Source organism: Meriones unguiculatus, chromosome 3 (assembly GCF_030254825.1).
Source record: "Meriones unguiculatus strain TT.TT164.6M chromosome 3, Bangor_MerUng_6.1, whole genome shotgun sequence".
Taxonomy (NCBI): domain Eukaryota; kingdom Metazoa; phylum Chordata; class Mammalia; order Rodentia; family Muridae; genus Meriones; species Meriones unguiculatus.
The window spans coordinates 32,263,546-32,279,153 of NC_083351.1; the positions used below are offsets into that span (position 1 = coordinate 32,263,546).

The 15,608-nt window shown below is 55.9% G+C and overlaps 3 protein-coding genes across 5 annotated transcripts; 2 read left to right on the plus strand and 1 right to left on the minus strand.

Moving 5' to 3' along the window:
* Positions 1-4,976, plus strand: Plk3 (polo like kinase 3). The gene is made up of 15 exons (XM_021633427.2): positions 1-385; positions 489-596; positions 689-805; positions 958-1,087; positions 1,179-1,266; positions 2,053-2,148; positions 2,239-2,437; positions 2,549-2,675; positions 2,888-2,979; positions 3,223-3,316; positions 3,451-3,534; positions 3,625-3,787; positions 3,937-4,066; positions 4,223-4,336; positions 4,445-4,976. Exons 1-15 carry the CDS (start codon positions 176-178, stop codon positions 4,634-4,636), a joined length of 1,944 nt encoding a protein of 647 aa, XP_021489102.1. The 5' UTR covers positions 1-175; the 3' UTR covers positions 4,637-4,976.
* Dynlt4 (dynein light chain Tctex-type 4) lies at positions 4,966-6,726 on the minus strand. The gene is made up of 2 exons (XM_060379751.1): positions 6,626-6,726; positions 4,966-5,657 (listed from the first exon to the last, which is right to left on the minus strand). The coding sequence occupies exons 1-2, from the start codon at positions 6,723-6,725 to the stop codon at positions 4,990-4,992; spliced, it is 768 nt and encodes a 255-aa protein (XP_060235734.1). The 5' UTR covers position 6,726; the 3' UTR covers positions 4,966-4,989.
* Positions 6,727-7,517: 791 nt separating this feature from the next.
* Positions 7,518-14,738, plus strand: Btbd19 (BTB domain containing 19). Of its 3 annotated transcripts, XM_021633413.2 has the most exons (8): positions 7,545-8,081; positions 9,401-9,602; positions 9,729-9,782; positions 11,220-11,279; positions 12,018-12,086; positions 12,168-12,299; positions 12,401-12,526; positions 12,646-14,738. In XM_021633413.2, exons 1-8 carry the CDS (start codon positions 7,996-7,998, stop codon positions 12,778-12,780), a joined length of 864 nt encoding a protein of 287 aa, XP_021489088.1. In that variant the 5' UTR covers positions 7,545-7,995; the 3' UTR covers positions 12,781-14,738. The 3 variants fall into 3 exon arrangements, with proteins under 3 accessions (XP_060235736.1, XP_021489088.1, XP_060235735.1); XM_060379753.1 differs by lacking the exon at positions 12,401-12,526 and having other exon boundaries at positions 7,518-8,081; XM_060379752.1 differs by lacking the exon at positions 12,018-12,086 and having other exon boundaries at positions 7,547-8,081.
* Positions 14,739-15,608: the final 870 nt, after the last annotated feature.

Genomic DNA, 15,608 nt, shown 5'->3' on the forward strand with positions numbered 1-15,608 from the left:
AAAGGGGCGGAGTTCGCGATGACGAGGCTCCGGGGAGGGGACAGGCGTTCATTGATAAAAACGCCGGGCTCCCCGGGGCGCGAGCGCAGCGTAGAGAAGCCAGGCAGCGCCACGCGCGGCCGGGGCCGGGCGGAACGGAGAGGCAGCTCGGCAGGCACCGCGCCGCCCCGTCCGCATGGAGCCCGCCGCCGGCTTCTTGTCCCCGCGCCCCTTCCCGCGCGCGGCCGCCCCGTCCTCGCCCGCCGCCGGCCCGGGGCCGCCTTCCAGTGCCTCGCCGCGGTCGGAGCCCGAGGTGCTGGCCGGGCCGCCGGCGCCGGACCCCGCTCGCCTCATCGCCGACCCTCGCAGCGGCCGAACCTACATCAAGGGCCGCTTGCTGGGCAAGGTGGGTCGGGGGCTCCGGGGTGGCGCTGACGGGGGTGAAGGGGAGCTCGGCGGGCCGGACCCGGCCTCCCTGGAGCGCCCGACCGATGCTGTGTCCTCCTTAGGGGGGCTTCGCCCGCTGCTATGAGGCCACTGACACTGAGACCGGGGTAGCCTACGCGGTCAAAGTCATCCCGCAGAGCCGCGTCGCCAAGCCGCATCAGCGCGAGAAGGTGGGTCCAGGCCCTGGGGACCAAGGGTGGGGAGGGGGAGGCGGCGTGGCGTGGGAACCCTGCAAGATAACGATCCCGCGCCCCTGTCGCAGATCCTGAACGAGATCGAGTTGCACCGAGAGCTACAGCACCGCCATATCGTTCGCTTTTCGCACCATTTCGAGGACACGGACAACATTTACATTTTCCTGGAGCTCTGTAGCCGAAAGGTCCGGAGTTGGGGGGAGGGGAGTCGCCGGGAGGGGTGGGGGAGGAAGCGAATTCTTCAGATCCAAAGCTGGGTTCCTGTCATCCTTAGCAAACCCAGATGGAGGGCGGGTCTGGGAAGGCAAGCAGGGACTGAAACCGTGGCTTTCTGCAGTCCCTGGCCCACATCTGGAAGGCCCGGCACACCCTGTTGGAGCCAGAGGTTCGCTACTACCTGCGCCAGATCCTTTCTGGCCTCAAGTACTTGCACCAGAGGGGCATCTTGCACAGAGACCTCAAGCTGGGTGAGATTCCTGGGTCTGGTCGGAAGCTTGGGGGTATGGGGAGGTCAGGGAGGGAGTTAAGAGTCTGACACGTCTCTCTGCTACTGTCTAGGAAATTTTTTCATCACTGATAACATGGAACTGAAAGTGGGGGATTTTGGGCTGGCAGCTCGGTTAGAGCCCCCGGAGCAGAGGAAAAAGTGAGTGAGGGGATCGTGGCCACAGCCTGTACGTGATGTACAACACACATCACAGATGTACAACGTGAAAGCATGTGTGTGTGGGGGAAGCAAGGTGACCTGATGGACCCTGGGATAAATAGGGAAGGGGCGATGGGCTGTCTGTCTGTGTGACAGTAAAGGTGGCAGCCTAGGTTACTGGGTTAGGCGAAGAGCGACTGTCTAATGAATGTGTTCCGCGGAGGCTGGGTGTCCGGAGTTTCTGACATGGGAGTCTAATGTTTCTGGAACTGTGTGGCTGAGCCTGTGTTGGGCGGGGAAACACAGCCCAGGCAGTGTATGTGCGTGAGGATGACCGGCCCTGTGTGTCTCAGGACACCCTGCTGTGGTCATCATGGTGACAGCGTGTGTGTGGAACGCTGCTAGCATGTGTAGCAGGTGAGTGTTTGTGAAGGGAAGGCAGCTGGTGTCAGTTGTGTGCCGTGGGAGGTGAGGGCCTAGTGAGTGTTTGACAGATGGGAGTGGGGGAAGGGACCAGGCTCCGACCCTCTGTGTTGACCTTGGGAGAGGGGCTGTGATGGGGGTCAGGGCCTCCTCCTGTTCCTCAGGGCAGCTGAGCAGCTGGGCTAGATGGGTGGGTGAGGACTCAGCTGCCATTCTCAGCATCCATTGTCCCGAGACAAGCAGGAGCTCTCTGGCCTTTGGTGACAGGCAGCTGCTTTGTCTGAACCCACAGCAGGGGCAGGAATGGGGGCGGGAGCTGGGCTGGGTCTGAGCCTTCCCCTCTCAGGCCTTCCCCTTTTTCAGGACCATCTGTGGCACTCCCAACTACGTGGCCCCAGAAGTGCTGCTGAGACAGGGCCATGGCCCGGAGGCAGATGTGTGGTCCCTTGGCTGTGTCATGTGAGTGCCGGAGTCATGGCGGACAGGTGGTGGGTGCGAGGATGGGGCGTTCCCGCTGCTTCACACCTGAGCTCCCATTTCTGGGCATAGGTACACGCTCTTGTGTGGGAGCCCTCCATTTGAGACAGCCGACCTGAAGGAAACCTACCGCTGCATCAAGCAGGTGCATTACACGCTGCCTGCCAGCCTCTCCCTGCCAGCCCGTCAGCTCCTGGCTGCCATCCTCCGAGCCTCACCCCGGGACCGCCCCTCCATTGAACAGATCCTGCGCCACGATTTCTTTACGAAGGTCCGTGGTTCTCCAGACCCCGGAGGAGTTCAGTCCTCATGTTCCTAAAGGACAAAGAGGAGCAGAACCCTTGGGGTCTCATTTCTCCCTGTGTGTGGCTCTCTTCCTCAGGGCTACACCCCTGACCGGCTCCCTGTCAGCAGCTGTGTGACAGTCCCAGATCTGACACCCCCCAACCCTGCGAGAAGTCTGTTTGCCAAAGTTACCAAGAGCCTGTTTGGCAGGAAAAAGAACAAGAGTGAGTCAGGGGTCAGTGGGTTGAGGGTGCAGGGCAGGAGAGCGTTTTAGTGATTGTTACATTTCGGTTGATGGGGCGTTCCAGGGTGTGGGTGTCTGCAGACTCTTGCGGGGGAGTATGTGCTGTCTAGGCCCTTGGGGAGACCTGCCTGTGTGTGAAAGCGAATTGTGTTCAGGCAGGACACTGAAGGCTGTATTCTTCCTCGCCCCCAGATAAGAACCATTCTGAGGAACAGGGTAATGTCTCCTGTTTGGTGAGCGGCCTCATGCGCACATCCATCGGTCATCCCGATGTCAGGCCCCAGGTGAGGTGCTCACCTGAGCATTATTCCCCTGACTCACCCTGACCCTAGCAGCTGAGGGAAGCCCAGCATAAAAGGCTGATGAAGCATCCAACCTCGTGGTGGCCTAATTGGCTGTGTCTCATGAGCCAGCTGAGGCTGACCTGAGGTGCCCTGAGAGCCACCAGGAACAGGGATGGGCCACTGGTCTTTCAGGGACTTGGATCTGGGGGCCTACCCTCACTCCCTCTCTACCCAATCGTCCAGGCTCCGGCAGCTTCGGGTCAGGCCCCTGTCAGCTTGGTAGAGACAGCTGCTGAGGACAGCTCACCCCGTGGGACACTGGCAAGCAGTGGAGATGGTGAGGAGCCGGAAGATGAGAGGTGCTAGGGGTTGCTCGGGCGGAGGCCGGGGGCTGAAAGGAAGTAGCGGCTGAGGGACACGACCTGGGCCCGGTCGGCTATTGCCTAAATGTCAGTTCCCTGTTCCCTTCAGGGTTTGAAGAAGGTTTGACTGTGGCCACTGTGGTGGAGTCTGCCCTGTGTGCGCTGAGAAACTGTGTGGCCTTCATGCCCCCAGGTAAGGCTGAGCTCTGGTTCCTGTGAATAGTTTGGCAAGTCTTTTGACGTAGAGGCTGGGGAAAGTTCACTCCCTCCTCTCCTGTGACAGCGGAACAGAACCCAGCCCCGTTGGCACAGCCAGAGCCTCTGGTGTGGGTCAGCAAGTGGGTTGACTACTCCAACAAGTTTGGCTTCGGGTACCAGCTGTCCAGCCGCCGTGTGGCCGTGCTCTTCAACGACGGCACACACATGGCCCTGTCGGCCAACAGGAAGTAAGTGCTCTTTCAGGATGCTTTGTGTTTAGGCTTGCGCCTCCGTGTGTGCCTCCGTGTGTGCCTCCGTGCCCGGGAGTCTGGGGTTTCAAATCCACCGGGGAGAAATGGTGGTGCCAGGCTCCTTCCCTCTGCCTTCCCGCTTTCAGGATTGTACGCTACAACCCCACCAACACGAAGCACTTCTCCTTCCCCGTGGGCTCTGTACCTCGCGCTCTGCAGCCTCAGCTGGGCATCCTGCGCTATTTCGCCTCTTACATGGAGCAGCACCTCATGAAGGTGGGTGGGCCGTGGTGCGTGTAGGGGGGCTGGAGGGCCTAAAGGTCGCTTCTGATTCTCCATGGTCAGTGACTGGGGTGGGGCTCAGAGCCAGACATCCGCAGGGAGAGACCCGGCTCCTGCCGGCCCAATGAGCTGACCTGCCTGTTCTTCCAGGGCGGGGATCTGCCCAGCGTGGAAGAGGTCGAGGCGCCTGCCCCACCCTTGTTGCTGCAGTGGGTCAAGACTGATCAGGCGCTGCTCATGCTGTTTAGTGACGGCACTGTCCAGGTAAGAGCCCTTCCCGGGTGGGGGGGGGAGGTCTGACGGGCCCAGGGTTGTGGGAAGGGGTGTGGGCGTGGTGGCCACGCCCTGATCAGTAGTGCCATCTGCGCACAGGTGAACTTCTATGGCGACCACACCAAGCTGATCCTCAGCGGCTGGGAGCCTCTCCTCGTGACTTTCGTGGCTCGGAACCGCAGGGCTTGCACTTACCTCGCTTCCCACCTGCGGCAGCTGGGCTGCGCCCCGGACCTGCGGCAGCGACTGCGCTACGCTCTGCGCCTGCTCAGGGACCGGAGCCCTGCCTAGCTCCAACCTGCAGAGCAGGCTGGGCCCCAGCGCCCAGGCCTGCCCGGAAAGGCTCGCTCTGGCCCTGGTCTCTGTGGCCGGCCCTTCCTGCCCCTTTGGTGCCTCACTGGGGGCTGCGGGCTGAGCCCCCTCCCCCCAGGGAATCAGGGACCAGCTTTACTACAGTTGGGAGGGCCTGCCCTCCCCGTCTCCTACCCTTCTCCCTGAGATAAGCCTGAGCCTTAGCTCCCACTAGGGGGCATTATTTATGGACCACTTTTATTTATTAACAGACATTTATTTATTAGGATGTGAGCCCCAGGGGGGTGTCCTCCTGAGATAATAAACCATTTTTTCAGAACTTGAGGGTCTCATCATTCCCAGTAAACCGCGTGGACGGTGGCCACGGCGAACAGTGACGTGTTGGTGAAAGTGGCAGAAGCCAGTCCGTCGTGTAGCGCGTCCCAGAGGGCGCGGCTGACCACGTGCACGCCCTGCCCCTCGCGAGGCCCCAACACCACGTTGCACACCAGTTTGTAGCGTGGCAGGCTGAACTCCCGCACCCGTAGGCGTATCTGTTCGCACAGCTCCTGGGCCACTTTGCCGGCCTCGGTACCGGAGTAGCGCATGTCCCTCAGCTCGGCGTCCAGTGCCGCCTCCAGGACACTCTGGGCTCTGGCAGCTTCCCAGCGCTCTCCTGGCGCCGGTTCTGTGCGGTAGGAGGGTGCCATCCTACGGGCAGGCACCAGGGGCAGCCCAGAAAAGCTAACTCGTGAACCTAGAAGGGGTATTGGGCCCAGGGATGGTCGCCGACCTCCAGGACCCGCCAAGGGTCCAGCCAGTGAGTTGCGGCGTGAGAAGGATGGGTGAATGCCCAGCAGGGAGCCGCGACGGGAGGCTGGGCCTGGACCTATAGGCCGGGTCTCATCAATGCTGGCCAGGTGACTTCCAGACTTCCCTGGTGGTAGTTTCGGAGCCAGGTCTTTGGTAGTCTCCTCCTCCTGGCGCCCGGATGGTAGAGTCCTGCAAGCCATGGACCTGTCTGCGGGAAGATTCATACTCAGGAATGGCCCTCACTGATGGGCTGAGCTCTCCTCCCTACAGCCAGCCTCCTCTCTCTCTCTCTCTCTCTCTCTCTCTCTCTCTCTCTCTCTCTCTCTCTCTCTCTCTCTCTCTCTCTCTCTCTCTCTCGTGCATGCCCATGTTTGAGACAATGTCGCACATAGCCTCCAGGCTCTGTCTCTTCAAGAAACAGTTTATCTTTGTAGCCTTGGCTGTTGGCTGTCCTGGAACTGCCTGTGTAGATACACTAAGCTCGCCTCAAGCTCACCAAGATCCGCCTGCCTATGCCTGTGAGTGCTGAGATCAAACGTGGGTGCACTCACAGCCCGGCTCAGCTCACTTAGATAGCTAAGGCTGGCCTTGAACTCCATCTGCCTGCCCCCAGTTCCTGAGTGATGGGATTATAGGTTACTATGCTCAGTACCTCCCTAGTAGACTACAGGCATATGTCATCATGTCTAGCTGCTCCATATCCCTTTCTTAATTGTATGCTTGGAACAAGGAGATCAAATTGGGACTGGGTGGACCACTAGGTGCTCGGAGATGGTTAAGAGCTGTTAGAGATACAAGCAAGGGAAGGGTGGCTTGGTCTATGATCACGGAGCCTCTGCCTAGAGTTCCCTTGGTCACGGTGGAAACTAATTGAGTAAGCACTAAGTCCACTCCCCTCTCCCCCTCTCGTTTGACTTCACCGGCAGAGCGGGGATATGGTTTCTGGGTTTCTATAGTCCATCGCTCAGAGGAACAGACCCAACTCCGACACCCTCTCAGATCCCTCTGGAAGTACAGAACCTAATTGTCTTCCCTGCTCAAAGCAGGGTTTGGCCAGATGGACCTGGAGGCAGGTGCCCTGTGAGGCAACTTGCCTCCTCTTGCTTAGGTCTCTCCATCCCAATCCTTTGTGGGATGGATGCCCTCTTCTGAAACTCCCTCAGGCATCTGACTCACCTGCAGCCTTTGGCCTCCAAGCTCTGCCGGCCCCACAGTCTTCACCGAGCTGGCCTGACAGGCCTGTGGGCGGGAGAGGGCTGTGTTGTGCAGTTACCATGGGGCTGCTGTGGCAAGCATGCCTCTCCCTCCCAGAACTCCTCCTTCCAGCCAAACTCTGGGATAACCTCGTGTTCCTGCTACAGGCACCTGCTTCAGGGAGGCTGCCCGGAGTTATCAGGGGGGAGGGGGCCCACGGGGTCTTGTCATTCTAGAGCACCACAGAGAAGGGGCGGAGGTAGAGAGGTGCACCACTCACTGGTCTGGAAGGTGCTTGCCTTTGGGCCACTGTTTCTTATGAAGTGGCCAGACATCTGGCCTGGCCATTTTTTTAACAATCCAGAGGGGCCTGGGATGTGCTGAAACCTTGAGGGTGCGGGGGCGGTTTCTTAGGAATCCAGTATCTGGGCTCACAGGAAAGAGTACGTCATGGTTCTACATTCTCCCCATCAGCCTCAACAAGGACAAACATTTCCGCCTCAGGGCAGAGCTAGGGTGGGGCTTGGATGACTTCCTTGGTTCAGAGCTGTATGCTGAGATGAGGTCTTATTGGCTCAGCAGGAAAAACTCAGGCCTGGCATAGCCGTGACTCAGTGAATTTAAGTCCGGTCTCTTGACCTTTGCTGACCTGCTCAGGTACCCTAGGGCTTATACATCGTAGTACCTCTCTCCCTAGGGATGGCTGCTTTTCAGGGGTACCAGAGGCTGGGCTCCTCCTGTTAGAACTGACACCTCCCCTCCTCTACTCTGGGAGGCAGGGGGCTGCCCCCTCCCAGACAAACTAAGTCTGTGCTCTGAAAACCACGCTTTCAGGGGTGAGCATCTTTCCTGATAAGGAGATCTCTCAGGCCTGGTCTTCCTGGCTCTAAAGTGAACCAGTAGCGAAGGGGTTAGAAAAGCAGAGGCCTTGGATCCTGAAGCCACACCAGTTCTTAGGGCCCTGCTACTGCTCAGTTCTCAACTGGGCATATAGTGATATGGGCGGGGCCTCCTCAGGCCCAGCTCCAGTTTCCATGGAAACCCACAGGCTTCCCACCCAGCCGCTGCCTGGGCAGACACCCAACCTGGGCCTCATCCACCACCAGTTTCTCTAGGGACCTTAGGCCTTTCCAGACCCAGCTTCTCTGGGTCCCCTCTGCATCGGCACCCCTTTTCTGAAGGTCAGGCCTTCTTTAGGGAGCTGGGCCTCTTTTCTCCTAAAATTTAGCTCCTCAGCAAACAGACATCCACAGCTCCTGCCCTCCCTCTCAGGCTTCTCTGGCCTCATGTGCTTTTGGCCTGGCTGGGCCTCCTAGGCCGATCCACCCTCTGACCTGCTGCCTATCCCACATATGGAGAACCCAGGATTGGTGCTGCATGGGCAGAGTGCACCCTTTTCCACAGCACTTCGAAGCCTTGTCAACAACCCCCTGTACAGGTGAGGCAGTGGCCCCCTGGTGGGTTTTCCCTAGCTGGCTCTCAGGGGCCTCTGCATTTGAGGAGGCTACGGGTGAAGAGGCTGGGAAAGGGCACTTGGCCTCCCTAGTGAACTCAGTCTGTGAGGAAGTCAAGTACAGAGGAAATCTACTGGCCTGTGTCCATGCTATCCCCTGAGAGGCAGGGGTGGGGGTAGTGTTGGGGGGGGAGGTGGGAGGGCAGTTGTGTGAACTCAGGCAAAGCCCTTTAGTCTCTGGCTTGAGGAAGGAATCCTTTGCCCCCTCAGCCCTGAAAGGTGGGCTAGGACTTGACTCGCTCTCGTTTGGCAAAAGCCCTTTAGTCTCTGGCTTGAGGAAGGAATCCTTTGCCCCCTCAGCCCTGAAAGGTGGGCTAGGACTTGACTCGCTCTCGTTTGGCATTCACGTAAGGGCTGGACTTCTTTCCTTGACAGAGGAGTAGATGACTCTAGGGAATCATAAGAGGAACAAAGCACGAAGGATTGAGCTGGAGACCCAGACAGGAAGTAGTTCAAGGTTTCTGACCGCCCACTGCTTGCCTAAGAGGCTGGTGCTGTCTGAAAGCAGGAATAGAGTTTACTGGGGGCAGGGCTGGTCATGGGAGACAGAATGCTGCTTCCCTTTCCCACTGTTGCAGAAGCCGCTCTGTTCCCCCCGGGGTTAGCAACTGTCATCATTCTCTTTTTTTTTTGCGGGGGAAGGGTGGGGTGTCACAGTCTGGCCTGAAGACTAGAAGCTTAGGCCTGAGCCTGGGAGCAGGAGGCTTTGGGAGCTGAGGTTTTCCTCTGCTGCCTCCTACCCCCTCTACCTTACGCACAGGAGGCCCAGAGGCCCAGGGGCTGGGGCCGGAAGTGACTATGAAGATGGAAAATGTGGTCTCACCTCATGATGGCGCATCATTGCCATGTCTGTTTGCACTCTGTACCCCACATCCTCACCCTCCTACGGGAGGAAGGGTGAAAATGCTGAGTTGGCGTCTTGGTGGAGAAGTCCCGAGAAGGAGAGGAGTTTCTTTTCCCCCCCGAAAGACTCAGTCTGGGGAGACATCACTCTTGTTTGCCTGAACCCTGGTATCCCCTTTTTGGCTAATCACAGTCAACTCCCCTGAGACCTGTGGTCATGGCTGAGAAGTCTAAGAGTCAAAGATAGAAAGTCACAGAATGGAACAGAGACTAGCGTTCGGGCTTGTGTCTCCCAGGCTTTGACCTTACATAAAAAGAAGCTAAGCCCAGTGTAGCAGAGGCAAAAGCAAAAGTGCAATCTAGCTCTGAGACTCCCTGGCTCTTGGCCCTCTCTCCCACAGTGATGTTTGCTTTGTGGTTGGTCGAGAACGCCAAGAGGTATTTGCCCACCGGTGCTTGTTGGCTTGTAGATGCAAGTACTTCCAGAGACTTCTGGGCCCCGGGGTACCTAGTCCCGTGGTGCTGAGCACTGTGCCGGCCGAGGCCTTCTTAGCCGTGCTGGAATTCCTGTATACCAACAGCGTCAAGCTGCACCGACACTCTGTGAGCCCGCCAAGCTGGGGTCGGGTGGGAAAGAGGCTGGGGGTGCCAGAGGCAGGCATCTGCTCATTATGCTGTGGGTTGAGGGGCAGGGGAAACTCCCTCTGCTCCTCACCATCCCCCCCACAGGTGCTGGAGGTGCTGACGGCAGCTGTGGAATACGGACTGGAGGAACTCAGAGAGGTGCGTGTCTCAGCCCGGCTGTTTGGTGTCTCTTGCCTTTCAGTTCACACAGCCTGACCTTCTCACACAGAGACAAGTGTGATAGCTCTCTGAGTGCACAGGATCTGCACATGCTCAGTGTGTGCTGGGTGAGCACGGGACGTATTTATGGCTGGTTCTAGTACAAGGGTAAACTGGCTTTGGCACGTGATTGAGATGGAAGGAGAGACACGCAAGGGGTGTGGTGCGTTAAGGTAGCGCTCACAGCACACTGAAGGCTGGGGAGGCTGGCATGTTTAAGGAGTTCCAGGCTAGCCGGGGCTACAGAGTGAGCCTTAGTCTCAAAAAGCTAAACTTAAAAGTAGGCTTCTAAGTGTGATAGGGAAAGTGCTGATGTGCGGAGAGAGATCCCTGGAGAAGGAAACTCTTGTTTCAGAGCTGGAAGAACAGCGGGGTTTTGTTCAGGAGTGGGAAGATAGCATAATCACAGAGCACTCAAGGAGTTGGTTAGATACGCGGTGGCCTGGGAATGTGGGGTGGGGTGAGCTGCAAAGGGCATCAGAAAGCTGCTTCACACAGGCGCTTTAAGAATTTGGCCTTGGGGTTGGGGACTTAGCTCAGTGGGAAAGCCTGTGCCTACCAAGCGCAAGGTCCTGGGTTGGTCCTCAGCTCTGGAAAAAAAAAAAAATTGGCCTTGAGGCTGTGAGTGTAGTTCAGTAGTAGAGCAGACAAAGCATGCTATGGGCCCTGGGTTCAATTCCCAGCACTAGCCAGGTGTGGTGAGGAGGAAAATTCCAAGCTCATGGCCAACTTGGTCTACAGAGTGAGTTCTAAGCCAGCCAAAACTACCCAGCAAGACCCTGTCTCAACTCTTCCTCTCCTGGACTCCTTTTAATTCAAGGGTAGTGGAGATTCACTGAAAATTCTGGGCAAGGGAGCTAAGGGGAAAAGGGACTGACAGGAAAGGGAAAGCCTGTCAGGCCAGTCAGATTAGTGAAGAAGTCAAGAGGGTGTGGCCAACAGGGAAATGGCAGTCTGAGAGGTGGGTGGCTGAGAAGAGACAGCTGTCACCACCCAGCACTTTTCTGGGAGGGAGATGTCAAGCATGAAATTTTAAGTTTCTGTTAAAAATAGAAGTGTCATTGGGTCAAGGAAGGGAACAAGTGGAGGAAGATAGTGAGGGAAGAGGAGAGCGGAATTTCTCGGATGGGTCTTGCCAGAGACAAGTGCACCAGAATTGTGCTCTGGCCGCCCTTCTCTGCTAGCCTCTATGCCCTCTGGGCTTGCTAAATTGCAGGTCTGAACAATTCCATCTATCTCCCAAATCTGGGAGGTCTAGGTGGCTCTGGGGCTCCTGCAAATCTGAATGACTCATTGCTACTTGATGCTTCTAGGGTGGGACTTGGGGTCTGGACACAGGGATACTGGCACGCGGCTCACTTTCATTTCTGTCCCCAGCTATGCCTGGAGTTTGTGGTGAAGGTGCTGGATGTGGAGCTGGTTTGTGAGGCTCTGCAGGTGGGTATTTTGGAGCAGCCCCGGGGAGGAATCTCACTTTTAGAATGTGGTCCTGGCCTCCACCTGTCAGAAGCCCTGACTGCTACATCTGCTAAGGAACGGTGTGAGGGCATGTGTGCTCAAGGATGCTCATGAGATAAACCTGTGCCCAGATCTGTGGGGTGTGGAGGCTATCAGTAAGGCCATACGTAGGAGGAAGAGTCAAAGAGCTGGGAAAAGGAGGAATGGTGACATGGTGCCTTTAATCCCAGTACTCTGGAAGCGTAAGCAGCTAGATGAGAGTTCGAGGCCAGCCAGGGCTACACAGTGATCTATTAAGAGTGGGAAATGGAGCCAGGAGATGGTGGTGCATGCCTTTAATCCCAGCACTTTGGAGGCAGAAGTAGGAGGATCTCAGAGTTTAAGGCCAGCCTAGACTACAGAGGAAGTTTCAGGACCCCCAGGGCTACACGGAGAAACCCTGTTTTTGGAAGAAAAACAAAAAGTGGGTAATGGTTCTAAACAGGGACAGGAGAAGGTGGGACATGGAGTTTAGAAGCCAAGCTTGAACTCAAAGATGGAATTTCAGGGATCTGAACCTGGCTGGTGTTCAGGTCTGAGCTTTCCCCAGGTCTAATTTCATGAGATACCGCAGGTGCTGTTAGCCTCCCCTGTTTGGACTACGCTCAGGCTTGTGTGCAGATCTGGGTTACACTGCCTCTTTAGTGTCCAGCCTGACCACCTTTACTCTGCTCTCAGGCGGCTGTAACCTTTGGCCTGGGGCCACTGCAGGAGCGGTGCATAGCCTTCATAGAGGCTCACAGCCAGGTACAGCTCCCCATCCTGACACTGGTAACCTGTCTCCCCCACGCCGTTCTTCTCCGCCCTGACTGATACACCGGCCCATAGGAGGCGCTCCGCACCCGCGGCTTCCTGGAACTGTCCGCCACCGCCATGCTGCCCGTGTTACGCAGTGACAAGCTCTGCGTGGACGAGGCTGAGTTGGTCCAGGCAGCCCGAAGCTGGGCGCGCGTGGGCGCCGTGAGTGGGGTCTGGGGGAGGGCAGGGACGCTGAAGCGGGAAGGCCCGCAGGCACTCGGCAAGCGGGCGGCGGGGCACAGGCTCAAGGCTCACTTCCACAGGCTGTGTTGGAGCAACCAGTGGCCGAGGTGGCGGCTCCAGTGGTTCGAGAGCTGAGGCTGGCTTTGCTGGCCCCGGCGGAGCTAAGCGCACTAGAAGAGGAGAACCGGCGGGAGCCGCTCATCCCGGTGTGTACCGGAATAACCAAGCTTCGATCCACTGTACCACGTGGGGACGAGGGGGTGGGCACTATGGCCAGGGACTTCCGGTTGTGTGGTTAACCCCCACACTCCTCTTTCCCCTGTAGGTTGAGCAAATTGTGGAGGCATGGAAGTGCCACGCTCTACGGAGAGGGGATGCGGCCCGAGGCGCACCATGCCGCCGGCGGAGGGGCACCGTGCCCCGGGATCACCACCGCTTTCTCGACCTTCGTTTCAAATGACTCACTTCCGGACTTTGCGAGGATTTTGACCACGCCCTCCCAAACAAACTACAACTCCCGAGGTGCTCTGCGCTGGAGGCGGGCTTTCGCTTCCAGCAAGCCTAGCGGGCCGGATGCCGGAAGAGCCAGGCTCCGCCGAGAATTAGCGGCGGGACAGTGGGCCTACGGTTGGGGCTGGGCGCCCCGGAACCGGAAGCGAGGGTGGCCTTTGTTTCAGGAGCTCCCTCCGCCTCAGCCGGTCGTTCCTCTGGAGCTTCCTGGCTCCAGTCTCACTGCAGTTTCGAGCCTCTCACCTTCTCAGCCCCGGAAATTAGTGTTTCTCGTTTCTGCGGGTCAGGAACCAGGACCTCATTCTTGCCTACTTCATGCTTTTTCTCCCTTTTTTTGTGTTTTTCTCTGTGTAGCCTTGGCTGTCCTGAAACAGGCTGGCCTTGAACTCACGGAGATCCGTCTGTCTCTGCCTCCCAAAGTGCTGGAACTATAGGCGTGTTCCACGGCGCCCGGCTGCTGCTTCTCCCTTCTAATACTACTTTCGAGCTGGTTTAGTCTGCAGCCTATCTTCTGACACATTTTGGGGTCGTACCCCAGCCAGTGCCCCTCACTCTTTTTCAAATCAGTGCACAATGCATCGCTGTGATTGTCAAGCTTTTTCTCCTGAGTCCTTCAACATACTTAACAGGACATTCTAAGGTTCCTAGGTATTTAGCAATCTTCAACTCTGTGTTTGGGAATTCCAGAATTACTTTTTTGGGGTGTTTTGGGTGGGGGGTGTTGGGGCAGTTTGTCACTGTGTAACCTCAGCTGGTGTAGAAATACGTAGGATAGGCGAGCATTGAACTCACAGAGCTCGGACCGCCTCTTCCTCTCTGATACAGAGATTAAAGACATATACTATCACTCCCAGCTAAATTAAAAACAAAAGAAGCGGGGGTGGGAGAGGTGGTGCGAACCTTTAATCCCAGCACCAGGGAAGCAGAGAAAGGCAGATCCAGGGTACTAGCCTGGGTCTACAGAGCAAGGCCCAGGACAGCCAAGGCTGCACAGGCTGTCCTGACTTACTGTGCTGAGACCGTTGTCTTAGCACCTCTGCCTTCAGTAGCTGGACCTACTGTAGTATAATACATAAGTTATGTATTATAAGCTATATCTATAGTATAGGCTGTTGCCTCCTTACTCAGCAAATGATTATTATTATTATTATTGGTTTTTGGAGAAAAAAACCGCTACCACCCAGATCTCAGTAAATAATTTTAAGGGAGTTGTAAGGCAAAGATCTAAAAATGAGGGACAGTGGACAATTTAATAGGAAATAAAATTATAATTCTGTTGTTTATGAATTACAGGTTGAAAAAACAGCTCCCCAGTGGGACCGCTCCTGGTACCCTGGTTTGGCTAGGGTACGCTGAAGGGGATCTGCTGCTTGCCTGCCTGTACTTCTCTTACTTTTGGTTACCTTATTGTACACAGCTTTAGAGGCTGTATACTAACCCTGTGCTTCCATTAGCTCTGCCAGAGCGCTGCGAAGAAAATGGCTTTCTAGCTGGTGTGGTGGCACACGCCTGTAATCCAGGCACTCAGGGAGGCAGAGGCAGGTGGATCACTGTAAGGCCAGCCAGGACAGCCAAGGCTTCAGAACCCTGTCTGGAAAAACCAGAAAAGAATAGTAATAATAATAATAATAATAAGGCTTTCTAAATTGTCTTCAGGAACTTGGATATCGTTCAAATTGCTCAAAACCACCAATCCTTTACTTGAGGACAGAAAACTTTTTTTCTTTCATTCAGGCTAACGTTGCTATCTTTGTGCTCCACAAAGCAGGAATCGGATGGTGGCATGGACCTATAAATGTAAGGACATGGGCATGGGAGGGTCAGCAGTTTGAGTCCGGTCTAGGTTGCTTTCATGGTAAGACCTGTTTCAAAATAAATAAATAAATAAACTGGGCATGGTGTTACGAACCTTTTTTCTTTCTTAAAGATTTATTTAATTGTGTATATGGTGTTCTGCGCACATGCCTGAAGAGGGCACCGGATCTCATTATAGGTGGTTATTAGGAATTGAACTCAGGAGTTCTGGAAGAGCAACCAGTGCTCTTAACCTCTGAGCCACCTCTCCATTCCTGGTGTTACACATCTTTAATCCTAACACTCCGGAATGGAGAAGCAGGCAAGTCTCTGAGTTCCAGGCCACTCAGAGTGAGTTACATATAAATCAAAACCAAACTAGTTGTGGTGGCCTGTAATCTAAGCACTGAAGACTAAAGCAGAAGGCTTGCCAGGAGTTTGAGGCTAGCCTACACAGCCTATATCGCAAGATCAAGTCTCAGCAAACAAAAAGGAAGAAGTCCGTGATGACTTTCCTGCCCCGCCTTCCCAAGTGAGAGAACTGTAATTGCAGGCATGGAGTACACCCCAGAGCCTGCTGTTGAAACCTCTGTGAAAGGCGATGGGAAACAAGGCGTCTGAAAACGGCTATAACCGGGGCATGGCGCTCATGTCTGTAATCCTGTCCCTGAGGCGACCACTGCAGGTTCATGGAGAAAGGAAGGTGAGGAAGAATTTATGCAGAGCATGGCACACACCTTTGATCTGAGCACTCAGGAGACAGAGGCAGGCAGATTTCTGTGAATTCAAAACCAGCCTGGTTTACAGCTCGGGGCAGCCAGAGCTACACAGAGAAACCTAGTCTCAAAACAACAACAACAACAAAAAAGAATCTAGGCAGAAGAAATGACAAGTTCAAAGTTGTAGTGACATAAATAGTGAATCATTCTTGTCTGGAAAGTGGGGTGTAGGCTTTTTTGTTTGTTTTTGTTTTCTGAGACATGG

Coding starts and splice junctions, on each gene's coding strand:
- Btbd19 (XM_021633413.2), top strand. CDS start 7,996: ATGGAGAACCCAGGATTGGTGCTGCATGGGCAGAGTGCACCCTTTTCC. Junction 9,603..9,728: donor TCAAGCTGCACCGACACTCT/GTGAGCCCGCCA, acceptor TCCCCCCCACAG/GTGCTGGAGGTGCTGACGGC. Junction 12,087..12,167: donor TCATAGAGGCTCACAGCCAG/GTACAGCTCCCC, acceptor ACCGGCCCATAG/GAGGCGCTCCGCACCCGCGG.
- Plk3 (XM_021633427.2), top strand. CDS start 176: ATGGAGCCCGCCGCCGGCTTCTTGTCCCCGCGCCCCTTCCCGCGCGCG. Junction 806..957: donor TGGAGCTCTGTAGCCGAAAG/GTCCGGAGTTGG, acceptor GGCTTTCTGCAG/TCCCTGGCCCACATCTGGAA. Junction 2,676..2,887: donor TGGCAGGAAAAAGAACAAGA/GTGAGTCAGGGG, acceptor CCTCGCCCCCAG/ATAAGAACCATTCTGAGGAA.
- Dynlt4 (XM_060379751.1), bottom strand. CDS start 6,725: ATGGTAACTGCACAACACAGCCCTCTCCCGCCCACAGGCCTGTCAGGC. Junction 5,658..6,625: donor TTGGAGGCCAAAGGCTGCAG/GTGAGTCAGATG, acceptor ATCTTCCCGCAG/ACAGGTCCATGGCTTGCAGG.